Source organism: Podarcis liolepis, assembly GCF_965112155.1.
Source record: "Podarcis liolepis genome assembly, chromosome: 2".
In the NCBI taxonomy this organism is placed as follows: domain Eukaryota; kingdom Metazoa; phylum Chordata; class Lepidosauria; order Squamata; family Lacertidae; genus Podarcis; species Podarcis liolepis.
The window spans coordinates 117,471,145-117,495,705 of NC_139555.1; the positions used below are offsets into that span (position 1 = coordinate 117,471,145).

The window sequence follows — 24,561 nt, forward strand, 5'->3', positions numbered from 1 at the left end:
AGTTAACTTTTTCTCTCCCCTACAGTTGATGAGTTTATCCCATGATTACCATGATTATAAATTTGTTGTTACAAACCATAACATCAAGGCAAACGCTCGGTGAGTATTTTATCTGTCTGTTTGGTTGTTTTGCTTTCTGCCACTCTTATCAAATGTAGGAATAGGTGGTTAGCAATAATGCATTTAAACCAGACCAAAAACTCACATTACTAAGGAGCAGCAGTATGGGCTACTCAGTACTATATTCCAGGGAGGGGGATCAAACCCCCCACTCAGCCCTGAAGCTCACTGGGCGACCTTGGGGCCCCCTCGCTGTCTCTCAGCAGTCTAACCTACCTCTCAGGGTTGCTGTGAGGGTAAGAATATGCCACATATATCAGTCAAGTTCAGGATGGGGAGGAGGGCAGTGTTTCCATGGAGATCACTCATTTAAGATGGAACCGACTCTTTTAAGATGCAGGTGTTCGGTGCTTAGTTGAGCAGCTAAGGTCATTGCCAGGGGTCAGCAAACTTTTTCAGCAGGGGGCCGGTCCGCTGTCCCTCAGACCTTGTGGGGAGCCAAACTATATTTTTTTGGGCGGGGGGGAATGATGCGGGAGCACCAGAAGCCCCGGTGGCTGCTTACCTGTGTCTTGCGAGTGGCAGGGGCTGGCAGCGAAGGGACGATGAGCGGTGTGTGAAAGGGCTCTGGAGAGGGGCTGCTTAAAATGGCGGCTGCTGGAGCGCTGCTGCTGCTGCTGGCACCAACAGAGGGCAGCCCCCTTCCTCCTCTAGGCAGGGCAGGGAGAAGCCAGGAGGAGGGAGGGAGGAACCACTGCTGCCACCACCAAAGGAGGGAGAGGGAGGGAGAGGAAAAGAACAAGCGCGCTGCCGATCCACGTGACGATTCCTGGACCATCTGCAGGCCGGATCCAGAGGGCAATTGGGCCTGATCTGGCCTGCGGGCCTTAGTCTGCTGACCCATGGTCATTGCCTTCACAAAGGAACTAGTTTGGCTGCTCCACCAGGTTCCCTCATACACCCTAGCCTCACAGATATAGATCACAGGTTTTGGAAGGAACCCAGGGTTTCATCCAGACTGGACTCCCCCCCAGCCCATAATACTATGCAGGGTTGCTGAGTGTCCTCCCCTCCCATATTGATGTTTGCCTCATTTTTCCTGTTTCTGTCTGTCCTGTTCCCCCCACCCTCACTGCTTTTTGATCCAGAGTCCCTATTCCACAAAGGAGGGAGCGCATGAGAACTGGGGTATGTATGCATTTTATGCACCATAGTTTGCACAAAGCCTCTTCCCCTTTCTCCTTCTTACGTAAAATAGTCACTTGGGTGTTGTTTTCCTCTTTTCTTCAATCTCTTCTTTGCATCTCATGCTTTTAGGAAATTAGTTCTCACTGAGTTCTGGCGCCTGAAGGGGGGATTGCCATGGCAGCAGTAAAGGATGCGCCATGGCAACTGGTTTGAGGAGGTTTAATGGTAAACATGTCTTGCTTTTGTACATTATGCAAAGATAAACAACGGTGGCCTATAATCTTTTACGCAACTGGTCCAGACCAATTCAAGCTGTCTCTGCCACTTCCACTGCCATCAACTATGGGCCAACAGTAGCCAGAACGGAGACATGATGCTTCCTCATACTGCTGCTTTCCAGGTGTTTGGAACTATAACTCCCATCAGCCCCAGCCAAAGTGGACAATGGCAAGGCAACATGGGAGGAGTTGCAAAGGGCATCTTAAACCTACTCGGACTTGTAACTACCGTATTTTTCGCTCTATAAGATGCACTTTTCCCCTCCTAAAAAGTAAGGGGAAATGTGTGTGCGTCTTACGGAGCGAATGCAGGCTGTGCAGCTATCCCTGAAGCCAGGGGAGCAAGAGGGATCGGTGCGCACTGATCCCTCTCGCTGTTCTGGCTTCAGGGATAGCCACGCGAAGCCTCTTCAGGGCAACGGGACGAACGCTCCCCCAGCCCTGAAGAGGCTTGGCATGGCTATTCCAGAAGCCAGAACAGCAAGAGGGTTTGCTGCTTTTGCTGCACAGCGATACCTCTTGCTGTTCTGACTTCGCTTTGCTGGAGAGGCGCTGCGCAGCATTCCCTCTCTGCACAGCGCCACTTCAGCAAAGCGGGAGGAGAAATGGAGCCCCTTCCATTTCTCCTCCCACTTTGCTGGAGAGGCGCTGCACAGAGAGAGAGAATTTTTTTTCCTTGTTCTCCTCTAAAACTAGGTGCGTCTTATGGTCTGGTGCATCTTATGGGACAAAAAATATGGTGATTTTGCAAGTCATGTGGTTACTACCAAGAGTAGCAGCGCTGCCTTTCTTTTCAGTAACATCTGCCTACCTAGAGAAGTTGGGTGGTGTGATGTCATCATGCTCAGAATTCCCTTGCCTACCAATGATGAGGAAGGTGTGTGTGTGTGTGTGTGTGTGCGCGCGCGCGTGTGCGCGCGCGTGTCAAGGCAAGGCACCTCTGAGCACGATGATGTCGTGCCAGGTATTTTCGGAGATACAAGATGGACCATTTTTCTCTCCTCCCGCAGTCAAGCAGCAGACCATACTCTCTGAATAATGCTTGGTTTCCACTGGGTTGTTATGGAATATTGCCTTCTCCCTTTTAGGGTTCCCCCCACATATACCTTTTGTGCTTCTGCAGAATTTGAGGTTCTCCCAAGCCTGCTGAAAGCTTGTGTGGGAGTGGTGCCTTTCCGTCAGAAATCCGTACGCTGAGAATGAGTTGAGTGGTTAAGAGCGTTCTTGCATCCATTGTAATGTCTGCTTTGGAGCTTACTGGAAACTGTCTTCTTGGTTTCCTGTGGAATTTAAGCATGCATAATATTCTCTGGCCTACATCTCAAATATTGGAAATATTATTGTGCTCACTCCAGTCTCTTGAGTGATGAGAGACTTCGGGGATGCCTGCGCCTTTTCAGAATTTGTTTACTTACAATGAAGGGCATTGGAGATTGTGGTGTCTTTAAGATATATGGTTTAATCTCCACCTATATACAAACTGACTGTAGAATGGAGGGGCTCACAGCATTAAGACCCCAACAGATCTTGGTTCTGCATTAGGTTTCCAGGGAAGCCCCTACTGGGTCAGCACGCAGTAATACAAGCCCCTGTATATCCCGCTTCCAGCATCAGCCAAAACTCACAAACACCTATTCTCCATCCTAGGATGATATGGCATCCTGCCTGTTGTTTCTATGCCTGCCTCCATTTGTCTCTATGGCAACAGAGCAGCCTCTTTGGACATGTCAATGGTGGTACTTAACTAGACAGCTAAAGTCATTATCTTACAAAGAAACTGGTCTGACCGGTTCAGCGGCCTTTTCTGCTAGATTCTAAACTAGAGTAGTAGCAGGCCCTGAAGGAATCCACAGATATAATCCAGACTCACCCCTGGCCCCAATCGTGTAACAATATAAATGATTTTTGTTTTTGTTTGCTTTGTAGAATCTCCCTTTCCCGTCCTCAGGTACATCCATTTTTCAGAACTGGCTGCTCCTCCCCCCCCAACCCCCAAAGTCACCCTTTTGAGATTTCCTGTATCCAAGGAACCTGCAATTGCTTTAAATTGCTCCAAATGTTCCAGGAGAGCTGAGTGACGTTCAGTTTTTCCTCATCACAGAGTGAAAAACTGCAGAAGGCAATTATCAGAGCATTTAACAGTCAAACTAAGGGACTGCTCAAAATGCCGTGTGATGTCAGAAAAACATGGTGTCGTGCCAAAGGCATTCATGGCACACAGAGGGCAATTGACGTTAGAATATTTCATTGCAACAAGTATGAGCTAATCAGCTGTCTTTCTTCTGCTAAATCATCTTGATTGAGCTCTTGCACTTAAGATATCATTCCTTAGTAATCGCCTCTTTTTGAAAATTTTTTTTTTTACTTTGCATATTGTGAACTGAAGAGAGATGAGAAGCAGGCTCCTGGAAGGTAGGCTGTTCATTTTCCTCAAGTAGTTGTTTCTGTACTTTCTGCCTCCGGAAAGTGATTTGCACATTTACTGCGCTCATGCTGCAGAATCTACATGCACATTGCTGAGGATTCTGGGATATGTTGTCACAGGCCTCACCATTAACCCATGTAATGTCAAGCGCTTAGAACGCGCCACAAATGCTTCCAGGAAGTGGCATGTTGATGAAGAGGGGGTGGTTTAATAATAATAATAATAATAATAATAATAATAATAATAATAATAATAAATTTTATTTATACCCCGCCCTCCCGGCCAGAGCCGGGCTCAGGGTGGCTAACACCAATAAAATCACAGTAAAAACATAATAGGGGAAAAAGAGAAAAGGGGGGGGGGAATTAAAATACATGTTAAAATGCAATTTAAAATGCAGCCTCATTTTAAAATACCGTAGCCGATAAATCAAGACCATAAGGGGAGGGAAACATAAGGGTCAGACTGAGTCCAAACCAAAGGCCAGGCGGAACAGCTCTGTCTTGCAGGCCCTGCGGAAAGATGTCAAGTCCCTCAGGGCCCTAGTCTCTTGTGGCAGAGCGTTCTACCAAGTTGGGGCCAGTACTGAAAAGGCCCTGGCTCTAGATGAGACCAATCTAACCACCTTGTGACCTGGGACCTCCAAAATGTTGTCATTTGTGGACCTTAAGGTCCTCTGCGGGGCACCCCTTCTTACACAGGAGATCCAGGCCAGTGGCAGAGGGTCAGGAAGGCTAGAAGCAGTTGCTACTCAAAGGCAGGCAGCCCTCATGAAAGGGGCAGCCAAAATGATCAAGGGGGTGGAGTGCCTCCCCCATGGGAAATGGTTGCAGAGTTTGGCGCTTTTTAGAGAAAAGGGGTGGCATCAAAGGCAATTATAAAACGTCGCATGGTGCACAAACAGTGGACAGAGAAAAGCTTTTCTCTCTCATAACATTGGAAGTCGTGGGACCATCCGATGAAGAGGAACATTGGCAGATTCAGGATAGACGAAAGGAAGGCTTTCTTCACACAGGGCATCATTGAAAGGATGGAAATGGTTCCAAAGGGAGGCAGCGATGGCCACTGGCTTGGATGGCTTAAAAAACAACTGGACAGATTCATGGAGGAAGAGAGGGCTGTTGATGGCTGCTCACCATGACGGCTGTGCTTTGACTTAGGGGGACGAGGCTAGTTCCCTAGAGGGTCCAAGAACCCTCCTGACACCTTCTCAAAGCCCACCCAGCTTTAGAGAAGCAGGCCGTCAGCAATGTCTAGGCAACATGATGACCATGTACATACGCGATAGACAATCTTTTATAGAATTCCTTCAAACCATAACAAGTCATAAACCCATCTCATAAACTGCTCAGTGACTACATTATTACATGAGCACTGTCCCACAGCATTTGATATTTTCATTTGCATACATTCATTCGAAATAAGATGGGTTTATGAAGCAATTCTATATCCTCCCACCACGTTGACGAAGAATTCTACGAAGCAGTAGTCAATATCCGGAATCACTGTTCAGTGTTGGACATCATATTTGCTGAATACACAAAGCTTCACAGCTTGTCTTTCATCATCGTACGAAGTCTGGTACCTCGCTTCTTTTAAAGATTTTCAGAAGCTTTGAGACTAAAGATTTCATTTTGGACTTGTTATGGTTGGAAGGAATTCTATAAAAGATTGTCTATTGCGTATGTACTGTTAGGATATAGTTCCATTCCACCTTTAGAACAGGCATGTGGAGTTGTTGTATGTCACATGTCTGTTTACTTCCAGCACAGTCTGCTGGGAACTTCCGTTGTATATAGCTTTTGCCTATGCTGTTTGCTTGGACACGAAGGGAAGCAGATATGTTTTTCTTTTGTCCTGATGCTGAATAAACGCTTGTAAATATGCTTACATATGCCTCTGTCCGCTACTTCCGTTGCAAAGAGTTCTTATCTCTGCTGGCTTGCGTGCTCAGTCTCTAAAGGTCTCTGAGTCGCAGTTTTTGATGCTGTTCTGAGAATCGGAGTTCGCCCGGCTGCCGGCCAGAGGGCTGGAGCCAGCTGGGGGCCTACCAAATGCCCCCGTCTCCCTGGACACATCCAAACATGTACATGGTCATCGTGTTGCCCTAGACATTGCTGACCTTCTCTTTGCAACACAGGGGTTTGCTTGGTTACTTAGGGAAGGAGGCAGCAGGGCTCCAGCATCCTGCCTGGCGCCTCTTTCTCAAAGCCCTGGAGGCTTCTGTCCAGCTTCGGGAGGGAGGCACGAAGCTCATGCATGCTTGCTGTGTTCCCCTACGAACCATTTCATCACATGCCACTGGCTCTGCCTCCAATATGTTTCTGGAAACAGCAGGAGGAGAGAGGGCGGTTCATGTGCTCAAGTTGCAAGTGTGGGCATCCCAGTAAAGACATCTGGCTGGCCAGTGTGAGAACAGGATTCTGGACTATGTGGCCCTTGGCTTGACCCAGCAGGCTCTCTCTGCTCTTATGTTCAAGTTTATGGCAAAGACGTGAAAAGCAAATCCTCGTTTGATGTTGTGGAGCCGGCAGGCAAACGTCTGGTGAAGTTGCCAGATCACAGCATCTCCCCACCAGTGAGGATCTACGCGAAAATTATTCGAGATTCCAACTGCCTTGAGCTTTGCAGGGAAAGCACCTTTTACATGTGGTGAATAACTGAATGCTACTTTGCAGATGGGAAGAGGAGGGGCCGTGGCTCAGGGGTCTACTTTGCATATAGAAGATCCCAGGTTCAGTCCTGGTGTCTCTTTTGGGATGCGTGCGGGGAGATGGGGGCAATTGGCAGGCAAGTAATTACACCCCCTAACCCGTGGATTTGCGCCCCCTAACCCGTGGATTTCCGCCCCCTAACCCTAACCCCCAGATGTTGTGCCCGGTGCGGCCGGCCCCCCCTGCACCCCCCACGCTACGCCACTGCCCCAGCTGGCTCCAGCACATCGGCCAGCAGCCGGGCAAACTCCGGTTCTCGGAGCAGCATCAAAACTGCGACTCAAGCCTCAGAGACCTTTAGAGACTGAGCAGGCAAGCCAGCAGAGATAAGAACTCTTTGCCACAGAAGTAGCGGACAGAGGCATATGTAAGCATATTTACAAGCGTTTATTCAGCATCAGGACAAAGGAAAACACATGTCTGCTTCCCTTCATGTTCAAGCAAACAGCAGCATCGGCAAAAGCTCTATACAATGGAAGTTCCCAGCAGACTGTGCTGGAAGTAAACAGACATGTGACATACAACAACTCCACATGCCTGTTCTAAAGGTGGAATGGAACTATATCCTAACAGTCTCCAGGCAAGGCTGCCAGAAACCACAGAGAGCTGCTGCCGGTCAGTGTTGGCAATGCCAAGGCTGTGTGTACACGATGCCTTTAGTGCACCTTTGAAGCACATTTCCTCCCTCAAAGAATTTTGGGCACCGTTCACCCCTGGCAGTTACAATTCAAATTATGTTATTTGTTTATTTCATAAAATTTGTATGCTACCTGATTGTAGAAAACCTCAAAGCAGTTTGCAATTCCCAGCAATGCTTGACAAACTTCAGTACTCGGCAGGGCTGGCCTGTCCATCATGCCATCAAATGCCATTTTTTAAAAAAAATTATTTCGACTACGTCAGACCAACACGGCTACCTACCTGTATCTAGTGCTCTGAATGTATTTTAAAGGTGTAATGCGTACTCAGCCTGAGCTAGACGGAGCAATGGTCCAACTTAGTACAAGGCAGCCTCCTGTGTTTCAAAAGGAACTCGCCCACCCCAGCAGCCTTTTCCAGTAAATAAGCACGGTGGAAATCCTAAGGACTGACTGACTCAATTAATAATAATAATTATTATTATAACAACAACAACAACAACAACAACAACAATAATATTTCTACCCGCCCATCTGGCTGGGTTTCCCTAGCCACTCTGGGCAGCTTCCAACAAAAGATTAAAAATACATTAAAACATCAGTCATTAAAAACTTCCCTAAACAGGGCTGCTTTCAGATGTCTTCTAAATGTCATATAGTTGTTTACTTCTTTGGCATCTGGTGGGAGGGTGTTCCACAGGGCGGGCGCCACTACCAAGAAGGCCCTCTGCCTGGTTCCCTGTAATCTCAGTTCTTGCAATGAGGGAACCGCCAGAAGGCCCTCGGAGCTGGACCTCAGTGTCTGGGCTGAACGATGGGGGTGGAGACGCTCCCTCAGGTATACAGGACCGAGGTCGTTTAGGGCTTTAAAGGTGAGCACCAACACTTTGAATTGTGTTCAGATACATACTGGAACCAACCTTCGGAAAGGACTTAATGTGAAAACCCTGTTAAAGCCCCTTGGAAGTTATGAGAGACGCTCCTCCTCCTTTCCCAAACCAGCTCCATCATTAGTGTGTTAGTGCTGGTGGAAGGCTGCTGCCCCAGCTTTGGTTGCAGTTTCACCATTTCTAGACAAAGACGTTGACGGGACGTTCCTTGGCAACAACACCCTTTGAGCTTAATGCCCTTGTGACTGTATAATAAATGATTGATCGACTGGCCATCCTCTGAGCCAGAAGAAGCTCCCCTGATCCCTGATCTGTGAGGGTTCCCTTTGTGTCTTCAGAAATGAGGGAAATGCTCTCTGCACTGGCTTAGGGGCAAAGGTAGAAGTCTGTATTGGAAAGAGATGCCAAGGTTGAGCCCCAATACGAAGTGCAAGTGTCTGTCTGTCTGTCTGTCTGTCTGTCATGCTTTCAGCTTTTCCTCAAAGTCTGTCATCAAAGCCACATCTGACCAACCCAGAGAAACCATCAGGGAAGAGTTACTGGCTGCCTTGAACGGCAGTCATACTGAGAAGACTCTTTCAATGGAATCTAAAGATGTCACTGTCGTTTACTTTGGTAATGTATCCATCAGATTTAAGCTGTTAAATCAAGGTTGGCTTATTTGTGCTGTTTCATACAGTGTTGCATGGATTGATTGATTGATTGATTGATTGATTGATTGATTGATTTTGTGTGTGTGTGTGTACAGTGGTACCTCAGGTTACAAACACTTTGGGTTACAGACTCCACTAACCCAGAAATAGTACCTCGGGTTAAGAACTTTACCTCAGGATGAGAACAGAAATCGCGTGGTGGCAGCGGGAGGCCCCATTAGCTAAAGTGGTACCTCAGGTTTCAGGTTAAGAATGGTCCTCCGGAACGAATTAAGTTCGTAACCAGAGGTACCACTGTATTTACTTACTGTTGTGGTGGTTACTTCTAGTACATTTTTCAGTTTAGCAATTTTATCTACTGCTCAACCCCTCAGCTTCCAAGCACTTTACAGCAGAAATGCAGGAGAGGTTATAATACAGGGATACACTGCAGAAATCAGTTAAAAGTTAAGCACAAAACCAGGGGGCAAAAAACATTCTTTGAAATGCCTGCTGAGAACATAGTTGTTAAAATGAAGGCTTGTTTGGTTTGTTGTTGTGAGCCACTTTGGGCACAATTCTGTGGGAAAGTGACACACTACTAAAACAGAAAATGGTGGTTTCTTAATCCTGACCATCCCCCAAGCATAGCTGTCAACGTTTCCCTTTTTTAAAGGGAAATTCCCTTACTCCGAATAGGATTCCTCGCAAGAAAAGGGAAAAGTTGACAGCTATGCCCCCAAGGAGCACAAAACAGCACAGCCAGTTTCCCGTTTTCTGTTCTTACAATGACCCTGCGCGGTAGGCTAGGCTGAAAGATGGTGAACAGTGCAAGATGTGGCTGGGAGGGGATTTGAACCCGGCTGTCTGTGGCCTCAAGGCTCAGTTGAACAGAGGTCAGGTGAGTGGTGCAGCCCTGCCACAACATCTGTTGCTGTGAGCATGCCAGTTTCTGCACCCCGCTGGCTCTCTCCCCAATAAAGGAATTGCTGGGTTGCAATTTTGCACTTTGTGCCCTCAAAGGAAAAGGTAAACACAGTTTTCATTGTGGGGTGTGTGAGTGGAGCCCCGGCCAATATAAATCTCTGTGTATGAAGAGATCTCTTTACCATCTCCTGGTAAATTAACTGTTGTATATATACAGTGGCACCTTGGTTCTCAAATGCCTTGGTACTCAAACGCCTCAGTTCTCAAACACTGAAAACCTGGAAGTAAGTGTTCCGTTTCTCGAAGGTTTTTGGGAAGCCGAATGTCCGATGCAGCTATCAGCTATTGTTTCTGGGCTGCCTGCACCAATCAGAAGCCACACCTAGGTTTCCGAACATTTCGGAAGTCAAATGGACTTCCGGAACGGTTTACGTTTGGCGCTTTTGTTTTTGCTATTTATTTCGCGTTTTTGTTTTTGAGGCTTTTTTGGTTAATTTGTTTTTGTGACTGTGTGGAACCCTGTTCAGCTACTGATCGCTTGATTGTGTGACTGTGGAAATGGATAAAAGCCCCCCATCCGAACAATGGCTATCGTCAGTGCAGTTAAGGAAAAAAATTAATTTTAATTTTTATCATCAACAATGCTGTCTTAATTATTTTATAGTATAGTACATTGATGATTGCTTTCATTTTGTGGATCAGTGGTCTTGTTAGATAGTAAAATTAATGTTAAATTGCTGTTTTAGGGGTTGTTTTTAAAAGTCTGGGACGGATTAATCTGTTTTGCATTACTTTCTATGGGAAAGTGTGCCTTGGTTTTGGAAAGCTTTGGTTTTGGAACGGACTTCCGGAACAGATTAAGTTTGAGAACCAAGGTACCACTGTATATGACGAGATCTCTTTACCATCGCCTGGTAAATTCACTGTTGTATATACAGTGGTACCTCGGGTTACATACTCTTCAGGTTACATACACTTCAAGTTACATACGCTTCAGGTTACAGACTCCACTAACCCAGAAATAGTACCTCGGGTTAAGAACTTTGCTTCAGGATAAGAACAGAAATTGGGCGGCGGCGGCATGGCGGTAGTGGGAGGCCCCATTAGCTAAAGTGGTGCTTCAGGTTAAGAACAGTTTCAGGTTAAGAACGGACCTCCAGGACAAACTAAGTACATAACCAGAGGTACCACTGTATAGAATTCAATAGCAGTATACTGTGGATGCAATGGCAGTTTTAGAAGGGAGTTAAGACAAATGTATGCAAGGCTGGACTAACTGCTATCAGCCATGACAGCTAGAATCTCCACTTTTAGAAGCCGGCCACCACTGATTATTCGTTTGCTGGGCAGCAAAACAGGGGGAAGGGCTCTTGCCTTCGTGCTCTAGAGGTTGTTGGGGGAGAGGATGCTGGATTGGCTGGGTCCAGTGGGATTGGCTCTCATTGTCTGCTCTTGCTCCAAGACCCAAAGACGTGCTCTCAGCACACACCGCCATCCAAATACAAGGGGACCTACGAGTGGCCGGAGACAGCTCCTGCCACTGTGGCATCTCAGCCCTGCAAGATGAATGGAGACCAATTTGCTACCAGAGCGTGGTGAGTTGTGGGTCCTTCTCTCTTCTTCCTCAACCTCAACACATTTCACCTGTATGAATGCATTTATACCCCACCTTTCTGTGAAGGTTCATAAGGCAGTTTACATGAAAGCAACAGCACTTTCAAGGCCTTTTACAAGACAAGATTAAAAAATAATTATTATTAAGTTTTCCATTTTAACAATCCAATAAAAGCCACATTAAAAAATTCCAAATTATAAAATAATTGAACGATCCAAATTTTATACCAAATTATAAGTCTTTGGTTGACTTTCCATGCTCTGAGGTTCGGGGAGCAATGATCTCACTCACAATTTTGCTGCTTCTCTTAATTAGTCCAGGTAGTTCCAATAAGACATTCCGATATTGATCCTTCATTTGTTTTTAACAGCCTCTGAGTTCGTCTAGCAGGCGGATTAGACCAATATAGTATGATTCTGTGTGGAAAAAATTCCTTCATGTTTATTTTCTTTGTTTTCCTCTTTCTACTCCAACAATCTGTCCGTGACAATTCACTTTTACTTCTCACGCCTGTAAATTTCCACTGTGACACATCCCAAGCTGGAGGAAATCTGACTTTCCGCCATTTGTACCAGGCATATGCCGTATTTTTCCACGTATAAGACTAGGTTCCCCCCCCTAAAAAATAATGTCAAAAATTAGTGGGCATCTTATACACAGATACATCTCCCCCCGTTTTCTTAAATCTGAGTCCCCCCAAATAGGGGGCATCTTATACATGGGGCGTCTTATAGATGGGAAAATACGGTGTCCAAACTTCTTTGTTTTATCTCCTTCCAGGACAAATAAGCCTGTACTTTAGCTAGAACCCAAAATTTCCATCGTCTATTCTTTTATTGATCCATTAAAAGTGATTGCAAAATTCATAAACCAATTCCACACAGTTAATTCTGTAGTTAAACCTTAATCATAACAATAATGAAGTAATCTTTCTTTCAGGCAGGCAGTCCTTCCAGGGAGATTTGCCCAGTAAGATAGCAAATAGAAAATATATCAAAAGGAAATAATGGAGGCTCACCCCCCCTTCCATTCCGACATACCAGTCCCATGATGATGATAATCCTTCTTCCACTCGAATCCTTTGGCACCCCAGTGGCTGAATCAGTTAGCAGAATACTTTATCTCCCCTCCCTCAGAGCATGCCCGTTAATTAAGTCCAAATCTCATCTTAAAAAGCAGGTGTTCGTTGCTCATGGCGACAGCTTTGGAGAGTTGCCAAAGAAATCCACAGTGCTTTACACCCAGCCCCCCCCCCCCCCATTCCTTCCAGACTGGGAGCAAGTGTTGGGCAATCTGTGGGTAAAACTGCCCCCCCTGACCCTGGGGGGTTTGGGAGGGTGATTATTCCCATCTCATCCTCAAAATATTCCGTGCAAGACGGCTCTGATGCAATAAGCAGCCGTTTGCCATGGCAGCCAAACAGGAAGACAAGATTAAATGCATAGACTCATTGGAGTTGGAGTTATCCAGTCCAACCCTCTGCAGTGCAGGAATCACAGCTAAACAATGGCTGACAGGTGGCCATTCAATCTCGGCTTAGTAACCTCCAATGAAGGATGGTCTACCATGATCTGAGGTTCTCCCTTCCACTGCTGAACGGCTCTTAACTGTCAGAAAGGTCTTCCTGATGTCGAGTCGGATTCTCCTTTCTTGTAACTCGAAGCCATTGGTTTGTGCCCTACTCTCCAGAACAGAAGAAAAGCTTGCTCCCTCTTCCATGGGTAGGTCCCTGAGATATTTTAAGATGGCTTTCATCATGCTTCTATGCAACGCACCTCTGTGCTCTCTGAAGCCTGCGACTGCTGTCCTTGTTCCCCAGGCCCAGAATGATACAGCACGGTTCCTGACAGTCCTGCTTAATTTAATAATAATAATAATAGTAAAAATAATAATTTATTATTTATACCCCGCCCATCTGGTCTCCCCAGCCACCCTGGGCAGCTTCCAACAAAGTATTAAAATACAGTGGTCTGTTAAACATTAAAAGCTTCCCTAAACAGGGCTGCCTTCAGATGTCTTCTAAAAGTCTGGTAGCTGTTGTTCTCTTTGACATCTGGTGGGTAACTTGGCTTCTCGCAGTGAGGGAACCGCCAGAAGGCCCTCGGCGCTGGACCTCAGTGTCCGGGCAGAATGATGGGGGTGGAGATGCTCCTTCAGGTATGTTGGAAAACAAGCCTTTTTCGGGAGAAGCTGGCAACTCTCCCAGGCTCCTGGCTTGTTTACCGGCAACCTCCCTGGCTGCAATCCCCGCAAGCTCCAGGCTAGGTCTCGATAGGCAACACTTCCCAGCGTGGGAAATGCACACCCACTCCCTCCTGCTTCCCTAGCAGGGAAAGGAGATAGTCAGAAACGTCTATTTACATCCTTTTATTTCTGACTTTGCAGCACTACAGAAAACATGTCCGTTCACTTCAAACTTCAGCAAACAAGTGGTTAAGACTTCCTTTACAAAAGCAACAGGAAGGTCTCAAATTACACACTGGACACAGACTTCCAAGCCTGTGAACTTCCGGGAATTTACTTTCTCACAGCCAGCCATATCACATGATGTCAACAAGCTGGCTGGCTGCAGCTTCGATGTTCTCATATTGTAACAAAGTATACTGGACCGAGGCTGTTTAGGGCTTTAAAGGTCAGCACCACCAGTTTGAATTGTGCTTGGAAATGTACTGGGAGCCAATGTAGACCTTTCAAGACTGGTGTTATGTGGTCTCGGTAATGCATGCTCTTAATTTCTCTTGGTTTCTCTTTCTCTCCTTTACATTTTGAAGTGTGATTAATATCAACACGGGAAATGCTTATTGGAGGAGACAAAACCTGACTGCGTGCCAGCTGGTGCAAACCCTACCTAATACTATCATGGAACTGAAAAACATGACCATCACAGTGGGTAAGTGGGTTTTCTTTGCTTGACATACAATCATAGAATTGTAGAGTTGGAAGGGACCCCCGAGAGTAAGCTAGTCTAACCTGCTGCAATGCAGGAACCTCAACTAGATTAAATATGGCAGATGATCATCCAACCACTGCTTAAAAACCTCCAAGGAAGGAATGTCCACCACCACCTGGGAGAGACCATTCCGCTGTTGAACACCTCTAACTGTCAGAAAGTTCTTCCTGATGTTTAGTTGGAATTTCCTCCTTTTTTTGTAACTGGAAAAATGGGGATACGGGTCCTACTCTGCGGAACAGGATAAAACAAGCTTGCTCCATCTTCCATGGGACAGCCCTTTAGATATTTGAAAATGGCTATCATCAGGCTTTTGTTTGTTTTTTTATTAATAAATATTTTTATTAGATTTTCCACTAAAAAAACATTTTTACAAAATTATACATCCATTTTTAACTTAAACCCTTTTTTCCAGAACTTCCCTCAGCTTGTCTGATAATTTTCCGTTTATTTTTTATCCTTGTCTCACATTTCCCAATATTATATTGCACTCAAATACTCTTAATCACATCATATTTTTTAAACAATATTTCTAACAGTAATTTCACAGAGCTTCTTGAAAGCCAACGAACGTTATTTGCTCATCACAGAAATTTTTTATATCATCATCAGGCTTTTGTTGGGAAATCTGAATACATGCAGCTACTCACACAGAGTCAATTAAGGTTTGGCAGACAGCCAGAAGGCAATCTGAAGGAGTAAGTCTGCCTGGTGATAACAGAGGCATGGAGACAGCTCCCTGATTGGTCAAGCTCTCTCTGAGGAGTGATAATTAATGGCCTACCAACTGGAATGTGTTAGTTCAGTGTTCAGAGTTCTGTGTGTCAGTGTAGGAGTTGTGAGTTGTGTATGAGAGAGCTAGCAAAAGATCCGTGTTCTGTTCCTGTAAATAGTCCACTGTATATAATAAACACCTAACTATAAGTTCCTGGTTCCTGCTTCGTCTATCCTGTCTGCAGCCAAGTCGCCAATTGCTTCCGTGGATTCTGTGTTTACTCTGCTAGGTCTGGCTAAGGTCCTGCAACTAGTCAGAAAGTTGCGAAACACCAATAGGTTTTGCCAATAGCTTTTGTTCTGGGGGTACTCGAAGGTACACAGTACCAACACCTTTTTGTCTTTAGAAGAAAAGCACTGGTTAAATGAATGGCACTTACTGTAGCAGCTTCATGGTGAGTACCGACTTTTTCCCCCCTAGAAGGAAAGCACTGGCTATCATATGTCCTCTCTGTATCCTCTTATCCATGATGTCATGAGGTTATTGTTTGTCCGTTCCTTCAAACACCAGGAACAGGGGACCTGTAGACCTCCAGGTGTTGCTTGGCTGCAGTTCTTTGTTGTTGTTGTTGTTTAGTCATTTAGTCGTGTCCGACTCTTCGTGACCCCATGGACCAGAACACACCAGGCACTCCTGTCTTCCACTGCCTCCCACAGTTTGGTCAAACTCATGTTGGTACCTTCGAGAACACTGTCCAACCATCTCGTCCTCTGTCGTCCCCTTCTCCTTGGGCCCTCCATCTTTCCCAACATCAGGGTCTTTTCCAGGGAGTCTTCTCTTCTCATGAGGTGGCCAAAGTATTGGCGCTTCAGCTTCAGGATCTGTCCTTCCAGTGAGCACTCAGGACTTCAGAATGGATAGGTTTGATCTTCTTGCAGTCCATGGGACTCTCAAGAGTCTCCTCCAGCACCATAATTCAAAAGCATCAATTCTTCGGTGATCAGCCTTCTTTATGGTCCAGCTCTCACTTCCATACATCTCTACTGGGAAAACCATAGCTTTAACTATACGGACCTTTGTTGGCAAGGTGATGTCTCTGCTTTTTAAGATGCTGTCTAGGTTTGTCATTGCTTTTCTCTCAAGAAGCAGGCGTCTTTTAATTTTGTGACTACTGTCTCCATCTGCAGTGATCATGGAGCCCAAGAAAGTAAAATTTCTCACTGCCTCCATTTCTTCCCCTTCTATTTGCCGGGAGGTGATGGGCCCAGTGGCCATGATCTTCGTTTTTTTTATGTTGAGCTTCAGACCATATTTTGCGCTCGCCTCTTTCACCCTCATTAAAAGGTTCTTAACTAATGGTCAGGGGTTTTCAGGACATATAAGAGAACGTCCTCTTTCATGCAGCACATGGAGTTTGTTGACATAAGAGGCAGCGATAGCCACCAATTTGGATGGCTTTAAAAGAGGATTGAAGGAATTTGTGGAGGAGGAGAGGGCTATCGATGGCCACTAGCCATGACAGCTTTGTCCTGCTTTCACAGTCAGAGGCAGCAATGCTTCTGAATGTCAGTTTCTGGAAAACTCAAGGGAGGAGAGGGATCTTGTGCTCAGAGGCAGCAGGCTCCTCTTATGCTGGTTCTCCCGGGCCGCTTTAGTTGCGTTCCAAAAGCAAGGAAGGATTGGACTCTGATTAATAGAATACACACGAGGCTTGGCCAGCAAGACTCTGGGAGGAAGTGCGAATAATAATCTGCCACACCCTGGCCCAGGTCCCTTTATTAACAAAAGAACTTTTAACACAGTGCTTGTAAGAACCAATCAGATGTCCTCTGAGCATTTCAAAAACATCTCCACGCGGGACAAAGTCAGATCCGAGAAATCCTTGTAACTACAAAGAAACTATTTCCTACTTGAGCATGCATAAAGGTAAAGGTAAAGGGACCCCTGACCATTAGGTCCAGTTGTGGCCGACTCTGGGGTTGCGGCGCTCATCTCGCTTTATTGGCTGAGGGAGCTGGTGTACAGCTTCCGGGTCATGTGGCCAGCATGACTAAGCCGCTTCTGGCGAACCAGAGCAGCGCATGGAAACACCGTTTACCTTCCCGCCAGAGAGGTACCTATTTATCTACTTGTACTTTGAGGTGCTTTCGAACTGCTAGGTTGGCAGGAGCAGGGACTGAGCAACGGGAGCTCACACCATCGCGGGGATTCGAACCGCCGACCTTCTGATCGGCAAGCCCTAGACTCTCTGGTTTAACCCACAGCGGCACCCGCATCCCTGAGCATGCATACATAGGAGTAAATAAAATAGGAATCAAGGAGGAATGTTTTTAGCAAACCCCGGAGGTCATAAACAGCAGTAAACAGGAGAGGAAGGATGGCATGGAAAGATGGGCATCTTTATCATCTCCTTGTGAACTCTCTTCCTGGCCCTAAGATTAACAAAACCAAGAGAAGCTAAATCAAAGCTACCTAATATCTTTATGCCTGGTGAAGCAACCGGCAACTGGTCTGTGTACGTGACTTGTCAAGCAAGAGAAATAGGACAGAGATGCAGCGGTGTGGATTGATCAGAAATCATATCAAATGGCTCAAGCCCAGTCAACGCAATGCTTTCATTTCTGACGCAAATGGCTTGCTCCATATTTTTATAATTCCTCATAGCAATCCCACCTGAACACTACAGCTTTCAACTTTGCTAGGAATCTGAACTTGTGCTCACTTCATGAGCGTGGCTCTCTGGGGGTGGGGTGAACAACGGGTCCACGTTCTTGGGTGCCCTGCCTGTGGCCAAGCTCACACAAGATTTGGGGGATGGAAATCCAGCAAGGAGCCTTGGGATAATGGTGAGAGCCTTAAAAATGTGGCCAGGGGTTGCCTCACCCGTTCACGGTCAGGAGCCACAGACCAGAGAACAAGGTCTTTCAGGTCCCTGGGCAAGGCAACTTGTTCAGACAGGTTTCTAGATCCTTATAAGCCTATATCCTTCCTTGACTACCATTCCCAGGTCTGCCTCCTTCGAGAGAAAGAAAGGCATGTTCGTCCCCATACCAATACAGTAGTACCTCGGGTTACATACGCTTCAGGTTACAGACTCCGCTAACCCAGAAATAGTACCTTGGGTTAAGAACTTTGCTTCAGGATGAGAACAGAAATTGTGCAGTGGCGGTGCGGCGGCAGCAGGAGGCCCCATTAGCTAAAGTGGTGCTTCAGGTTAAGAACAGTTTCAGGTTAAGAACGGACCTCCGGAACGGATTAAGTACTTAACCCAAGGTACCACCGTACCAATACCAAGTAGCCTCCTGGTGATGCCTTCATTCGTGAGGAAGAAAAACCTACCTGCATTTTTTTTTTCTGTTGCAGAAAACGCTGAGGAAGTGGCAGATCTCATTTTGATTCTGCTGAATTCTTCTACGCTGAGTAAGGAAAAAATCGAGGTCCTTGTGAGCAAGCTCACTGAAATTGCCAACTGTGAGGAGATCAGCGAGGCGCTGGCGAGGAAAGCATTACAAATAATAGATATCATTCTGACACAGGCTACCATCGCCCAGGGCTTGCAAGGACAGATAAACAGGTAAGGGGTCTTGCCAGAGAATCAGTTGCTACCCACACAGGAAAGAAGGATCCTTGTGTGACTTTAAAGTGCAACTAGGACAGCCTTGGGGTGCGGGTGGCGCTGTGGGTTAAACCATAGAGCCTAGGACTTGCCGATCAGAAGGTCAGTGGTTTGAATCCCCACGACAACGGGGTGAGCTCTGTTGCTCGGTCCCTGCTCCTGCCAACCTAGCAGTTCGAAAGCACGTCAAAGTGCAAGTCGATAAATAGGTAACACTCCGGCGGGAAGGTAAACGGTGTTTCTGTGCACTGCTCTGGTTCGCCAGAAGTGGCTTAGTCATGCTGGCCACATGACCCGGAAGCTGTACGCCGGCTCCCTCAGTCAATAAAGCGATATGAGCGCCACAACCCCAGAGTCGGTCACGACTGGACCTAATGGTCAGGGGTCCCTTTACCTTTACTAGGGCAGCCTTTGCCCAGCTGCTTATTCTCCAGGGTTTTTTGTGCTCCCGTTCCCATTTGCCTCTGACGCCTATCAGCCCCCACATTATGCAGCCATGCTGGCTGATGGGAGTTGTAGTTCAGAAACATTTGGAGGGGGCAAGCTTTGCAAAGCCTGGCTGGGGATTTAATACTCCCTTGTATTAACCCCTTCCCCCCAAACCCAAACCCCAACATTCACAAAGGAAACTTTGTCAGGGAAGGGCTAGTGTAGGAGGGCCCGCCTTCATGGCATGCAGTCTACATGGAGGGAGTCTGGATCTCACAGCATGGTCCTTTCAAGAGGAACTTGTTCCCCACAGCAGTCAAAAGCATCTCTCCCAGCCAGCCTTCAGCCAGCCTGCCCAAGATGGATCTCCCTCTTGGTTCTCTCCTTCCTCTTCCCAGCACACCTGGCTAAAGACTCTCTTTTCCTGTCACTTCACACCCAGTTACCCTGGCAACCTTCTTTCTCCCAGGCCCAAGATCCTCTTAGAAGACCATCAGCACTTTTTGTCACGTTAATGTCTCTAACCCCAGGTGAGGCCCTGGCTTTGAAAGGAAATTTAGCCTGTACTTTTCCACTGGCCTCCAATCTTCCCTTCACTACTCAAAATAATCAAAATCCCTACCATTTATTAATTTCTAGGGTTAGGGAGTTCCCCACCCCACTATAGTGGGCACAACAGAAACCTGTTGGAGAACCAGTTATCTCTGGGTGCAAACTTTTTAAGAAGAGCAGAGAAGGATGTACCAGAAGTGGTGTCACCCTGTATGTTAAAGACAGATTGAATCCTGCAAGCTAGGAATCCCCAACGGGGCGAAATCCTCCACAGAATCATGGCGGGTGGTGAGACCAGGCCCCAAGAGCAGTGGAAGCGCTATCATCCCCCCTGGTGAAAATGCTCAGAATGGGGGAGGCAATTGAATCAAAATGCTGCAACTCATTTAAAGCTTGCCGACTGTGGACCAAATCCATTTTGGCAGCCAGATTCACTCCAAGGGCTGCTGGTTCAACCCTGGACCTAAACCAATCTCATGGTAGGGGGATGAGTTTGGGATATGGAGGCGGTGCCTAAAATTGTCAGGGTCTTTGAAATGCAATGTGGGATCCTCAGCCTCTCATTTTTTAACACGTGGGAATCAAACGTTATGTTGGGGGGCTGAAAATAGACTATAGACTTGCCAAATAAAAAGCGCCGGGTTGTGTCGTGATTCTCCCCACAGTGTTCGCCCTCCTACTGTAGCCTGCCAAGCTGTAGCGATCTGAGGAGCAGCTTTTACACAGCACCTTTTCTCTAGTTAAATTGGGCTGTTTTTTCACATCAGGGTCATAGGCAGATTCCTAGGGCAGCGGATGCCAGGCAAGGGGCGTGTGGGCTGCTCTATCCCCTCCCCTTCACCCTTAGGACAACTAGATCCAAGATGCATGCAAGAGCATGCAAGCACTTACTAGGAAAGTAGTTTGCAATTGCTACAAGCCAAACTGAAAAATCTGAAGGCTGCTTCCAAACCAGGACCAAACAAGTGTCTTTTTTTGTTTTTGTTTCTCACTTCAGCACCTTTTTGGGTAGCAGATGGTGTGAAAAACTGTGAAACTGGAGGCAGGCTTCCTAACGCTACAAGGAGACATGATTTGCTTCTGTCCTCCATTTGCCCACTTAATTCAGTGAGAGTATCAGAAGAGACTGGCTGCTGGAACAGGCAATGGCCCATCGAGTCCAGCAGCCTATTCTCACAGTGGTAGTAGTAATAATAAAAAATAATAAATAATAAATTTATACATACATACATACAGGTAAATGGTGAAGGGACCCCTGACCATTAGATCCAGTCATGGCCGACTCTGGGGTAGCGGTGCTCATCTCGCTTTATTGGCCGAGGGGGCCACGTACAGCTTCCGGGTCATGTGGCCAGCATGACTCGCTTCGGGCAAACCAGAGCAGCGCACGGAAATGCCGTTTACCCTCCCGCCGGAGTGGTACCTATTTATTTACTTGCACTTTGACATGCTTTTGAACTGCTAGGTTGGCAGGAGCAGGGACCGAGCAACGGGAGCTCACCCTGTCGCGGGGATTCGAACCGCCGACCTTCCAATCGGCAAGTCCTAGGCTCTTTGGTTTAACCCACAGCGCCACCCACGTCCCACGTATGTTGGTGTAGTAAGGACCAAATAGAATAATACATGGGTCGATAATGAGAGAGAAAGGGGATCCCACGGTCTAGTTGTGAGAGCCATAAAGCAAAGCTCACTTGTTTTGTTCCCTTTGTTGTTTAGCATTTTAAAGGTACTGGAACAAATAGGTTTCAAGCTGAACTTCAGTGGGAAAAGTGAGTCCATCGTTCTCCCAAGGCTGGCTTTGGCTCTCATGCGCCCAGATCCCGTGAATTTCAAGGGAGTTGCTTTTGGGGTCATATCCTATGACTCTGCAATGGATCCACAGGTAAGAGGCCCTTCTTTTGACTCTGTCCTTCTGCCCCACGACCAGTTCCTGCCAGGTCCAGAGGGCTGCTAAGTCAAAGTCTCCCACTCTTCCAGTGAAAAATGGGGTGAAAATGGGCTTTGCTCTCTGGACTGTGGCTTAGATGTACATAGGAACTTGGAAAGGCACACAGGTGTGAGGAGGGTGACAATATGTGACCATCTGTAGTTTTGTCTGGAGGTGACTCTAGCCCCCCAAACATTTTCTCTTCCACGCAGATTGATATCCGCCAGGCACCCTTTGAAACGGCCCTGGCATCCATATTTTTGCCAGAACTGCTGAAGGGTTACTTGGAGGCCCAGTCCTTTGAGCCAGAAGATCACACAAAGATCCAGTTTTCTTTCTTCGGAACAACTTCACCGTTTCAGGTAAACATGGCCACCGCCGAATGGCACAGGCAGATCAGGAAGCAAATGGCAAGAGGAGGCTCCAGAATCTCTCTCACACACATTTCTTTCTTTCTTTCTTTCTTTCTTTCTTTCTTTCTTTCTTTCTTTCTTTCTTTCTTTCTTTCTTTCTTTCTTTCTTGTAAATTTTATTAGTATTTTCCACACAACAACAACAACAACACGAAAAATATCAGAAAATAACAATATACAAAACACAAAAACCAGCATACAAAAAAACCCAAATCCATATCTTACAAGTTAATAATATAAACACTAAAAAGAAAAACAAACATTGACTTCTACCAATCCCACAGCACCTCCATGACCTCTCATTGTATCTTCCTGTTTTCTTGTTTTCCTTATCATCTCTATCCTAACATCTAGATATAAATCCCTCTTTCTTATCCTTTCACTTCACAAGGTTATTCCAGACCCAGCCAGATTTCTGTCCTCGAATCTTGGTTTTTGAGGTATTCATTTAGGCACTCCCATTCCTTTTTCACTTCACTTTTGGGTTTTTGTCTTATTATATCTGTCAATTTGGCTAATTCTAAATACAGTGGTGCCTCACAAGACGAAATTAATCCGTTCCGCGAGTCTCTTCGTCTAGCGGTTTTTTCGTCTTGCAAAGCAACCCTATTAGCGGCTTAGCGGATTAGCCCTGTTAGCGGTTTAGCGGCTATTAAAGGCTTAGCGGCTTAGCGGCTAAAAGGCTATTAGCGGCTTAGCGGCTTAGAAAAAGGGGGGGGAGCGAAAAAAATCTCAGGACTCGCAAGACATTTTCGTCTTGCGAAGCAAACCCATAAGGAAATTCGTCCTGCAAAGCGCATCGAAAAACGGAAAACCCTTTCGTCTGGCAGGTTTTTCGTCTTGCGAGGCATTCGTCTTGCGGGGCACCACTGTATTCTCACACATTTCAACTGGCCTTCAGCATAGTCCTTTGACTGCCTGCTCTTTCTTTCTTTCTTTTTTCCTTCCTTCCTTCCTTCCTTCCTTCCTTCCTTCCGATTTTCCACATAGGTTCACAAGGCGGTATACACAGTTTTTAAAATTCCAAAACAGATCCAAATCAGGCATATCAACAATCAGATAATCTCAGTTTCCACATGCCTTATTTCTGTCAAAGAGGCTGGGGAGGAAGACAGAGCGCGTCTCTCAAGGTTGCCCCAGAGGCCACCACAGAGAAGGTTCTGCTCCTGACAAGTAGCTTTCTCACTTCATGAGAGGAAGGTGCCTGGAAAAAGGCTTTGCTAGCAGATTTTAACAGCTGATGCTGGTGGGGTACATGCAGAAGATATTTGGGAGTCCAGACCATGAACATCCTTGAAGACAGCTTGAATTGGGCCGAGGAACCATCTGCTAACAGTTGCACTTTAACAGCACTCCTTATAATGGCTAATTTGGGTGGCGAGGCCTACCAGAATTGTAGCCTAAGTGAGAACGAGAAGCAAGTAGCACCAAAACTCTTAAAAGGGGGTGAAAATTTATTCCAAATCAGTCCAGCAAAGAGTAAGCATGCTCAGTAACTGCAGAATGTAGAGTGATAGTTGGGGGGATGGGCAGACAAAAAAATTTTGCTTTCTATATTTAAAAATAATAAGAGTTTAAGAAACAAATAATTGATCACCTTTTTTAAAATGGCAGTGGTTGTTTAATTATAGCCAAATATTGGAAGATGTTTGGATGTGGACTTATTAGAAATTTGGTGGGTACTGTTTCTTGTTTTTCATTCCCAAAATTAATAAATTAATAAACAATTTAAAAGAAAAAGAGGAGGTGGGTGGGAGAGGAAGAGCTGGTAGAGTTGACAGTTAATTCAGATCTTGCAAATCGCTCATTCAACCGAAAATGTATAAGAGAAAAAGAGGGTTGTTGTGTTGTATTGTGTTGTGTTGTGTTGTGTTGTGTTGTTGTGTTGTGTTGTATTGTGTTGAGTTGAGTTGTGTTGTGTTGTGTTTACCAATGGTTGGCTCCCAAGCTATGAAATTTTGCACCTGTCTGTTACAGGAAAAGAATAAAAAACTGATCACCTATGTTGTGGGCGCCAGTGTTGAAAATGTGGTTGTTAAGAACCTCTCGGAGCCGGTGAATATAATTCTGCAACATATAAACTCAACGACGGTATGGTATCCTGTTGTCTCCAGTTGCATAAGTGTTGATTCTGCAGCATTAGAGCGCATTGATTGCTGGCAGATAGAGATGCTTTTGCTTTGACTTGCGGATGATGCTAAACGGCAGCTGTTGGAATTCAAGAATGCAGGAAGCTGCCTGAACACGGAGCCAGACCAGTGGTGCATCTAATTCAATCTTGTTTACACTGACTGGAAGCAGCAGCTCTCCAGGGTTTCAAGCAGGGGAAATTCCCCGGCCTACCTGGAGATTCCATCAGGAATTGAACTTGGGAACTTCTGCATGCGAAGCAGACGCTCTGCCACTGGCAGACGAAGGTGGGGGCAGGGGAGCGGTCCACCACGGGTGACATCTGGGCGGGTGACATCACAGCTGCCCCCTCCCCCTGGGACCCTTGCCCTTTTGTCGCAAAGTGCCAACGCAGCCATTTAATATGGGATAATAACGATTGTCTGCATTCGCACATACAAACAAATAAATAAACCCAGCCAG

General features: G+C 46.2%; 2 protein-coding genes across 3 annotated transcripts in view; one reads left to right on the plus strand and one right to left on the minus strand.

The window, feature by feature from the left end:
• LOC310701490 (uncharacterized protein) overlaps positions 1-23,116 on the minus strand; it is a 56,504-nt gene extending 33,388 nt beyond the window's left edge. Inside the window, exons 1-2 of one of the 2 annotated variants that reach the window (XM_083492454.1) lie at positions 22,853-23,116; positions 22,318-22,505 (exon numbers count right to left, since the gene is read on the minus strand). The gene's annotated coding sequence lies outside the window, so the exon portion shown is untranslated. Of the gene's footprint in view, positions 1-22,317; positions 22,506-22,836 lie in introns of both variants that reach the window. The other variant, XM_083492453.1, reaches the window with a different exon arrangement.
• The window catches only part of LOC310700939 (adhesion G-protein coupled receptor G4-like), a gene marked incomplete at its 5' end in the record, with an annotated part of 51,154 nt that overhangs the window by 13,131 nt on the left and 13,462 nt on the right, over positions 1-24,561 (plus strand). The window contains 10 exons of the mRNA XM_083490896.1: positions 26-99; positions 1,209-1,248; positions 3,913-3,938; positions 8,666-8,808; positions 11,215-11,347; positions 14,139-14,257; positions 18,396-18,606; positions 21,346-21,511; positions 21,769-21,918; positions 23,947-24,060. Of these exons, the coding sequence (XP_083347022.1) occupies positions 26-99; positions 1,209-1,248; positions 3,913-3,938; positions 8,666-8,808; positions 11,215-11,347; positions 14,139-14,257; positions 18,396-18,606; positions 21,346-21,511; positions 21,769-21,918; positions 23,947-24,060 (1,176 nt within the window). The remainder of the gene's footprint in view (positions 1-25; positions 100-1,208; positions 1,249-3,912; positions 3,939-8,665; positions 8,809-11,214; positions 11,348-14,138; positions 14,258-18,395; positions 18,607-21,345; positions 21,512-21,768; positions 21,919-23,946; positions 24,061-24,561) is intronic.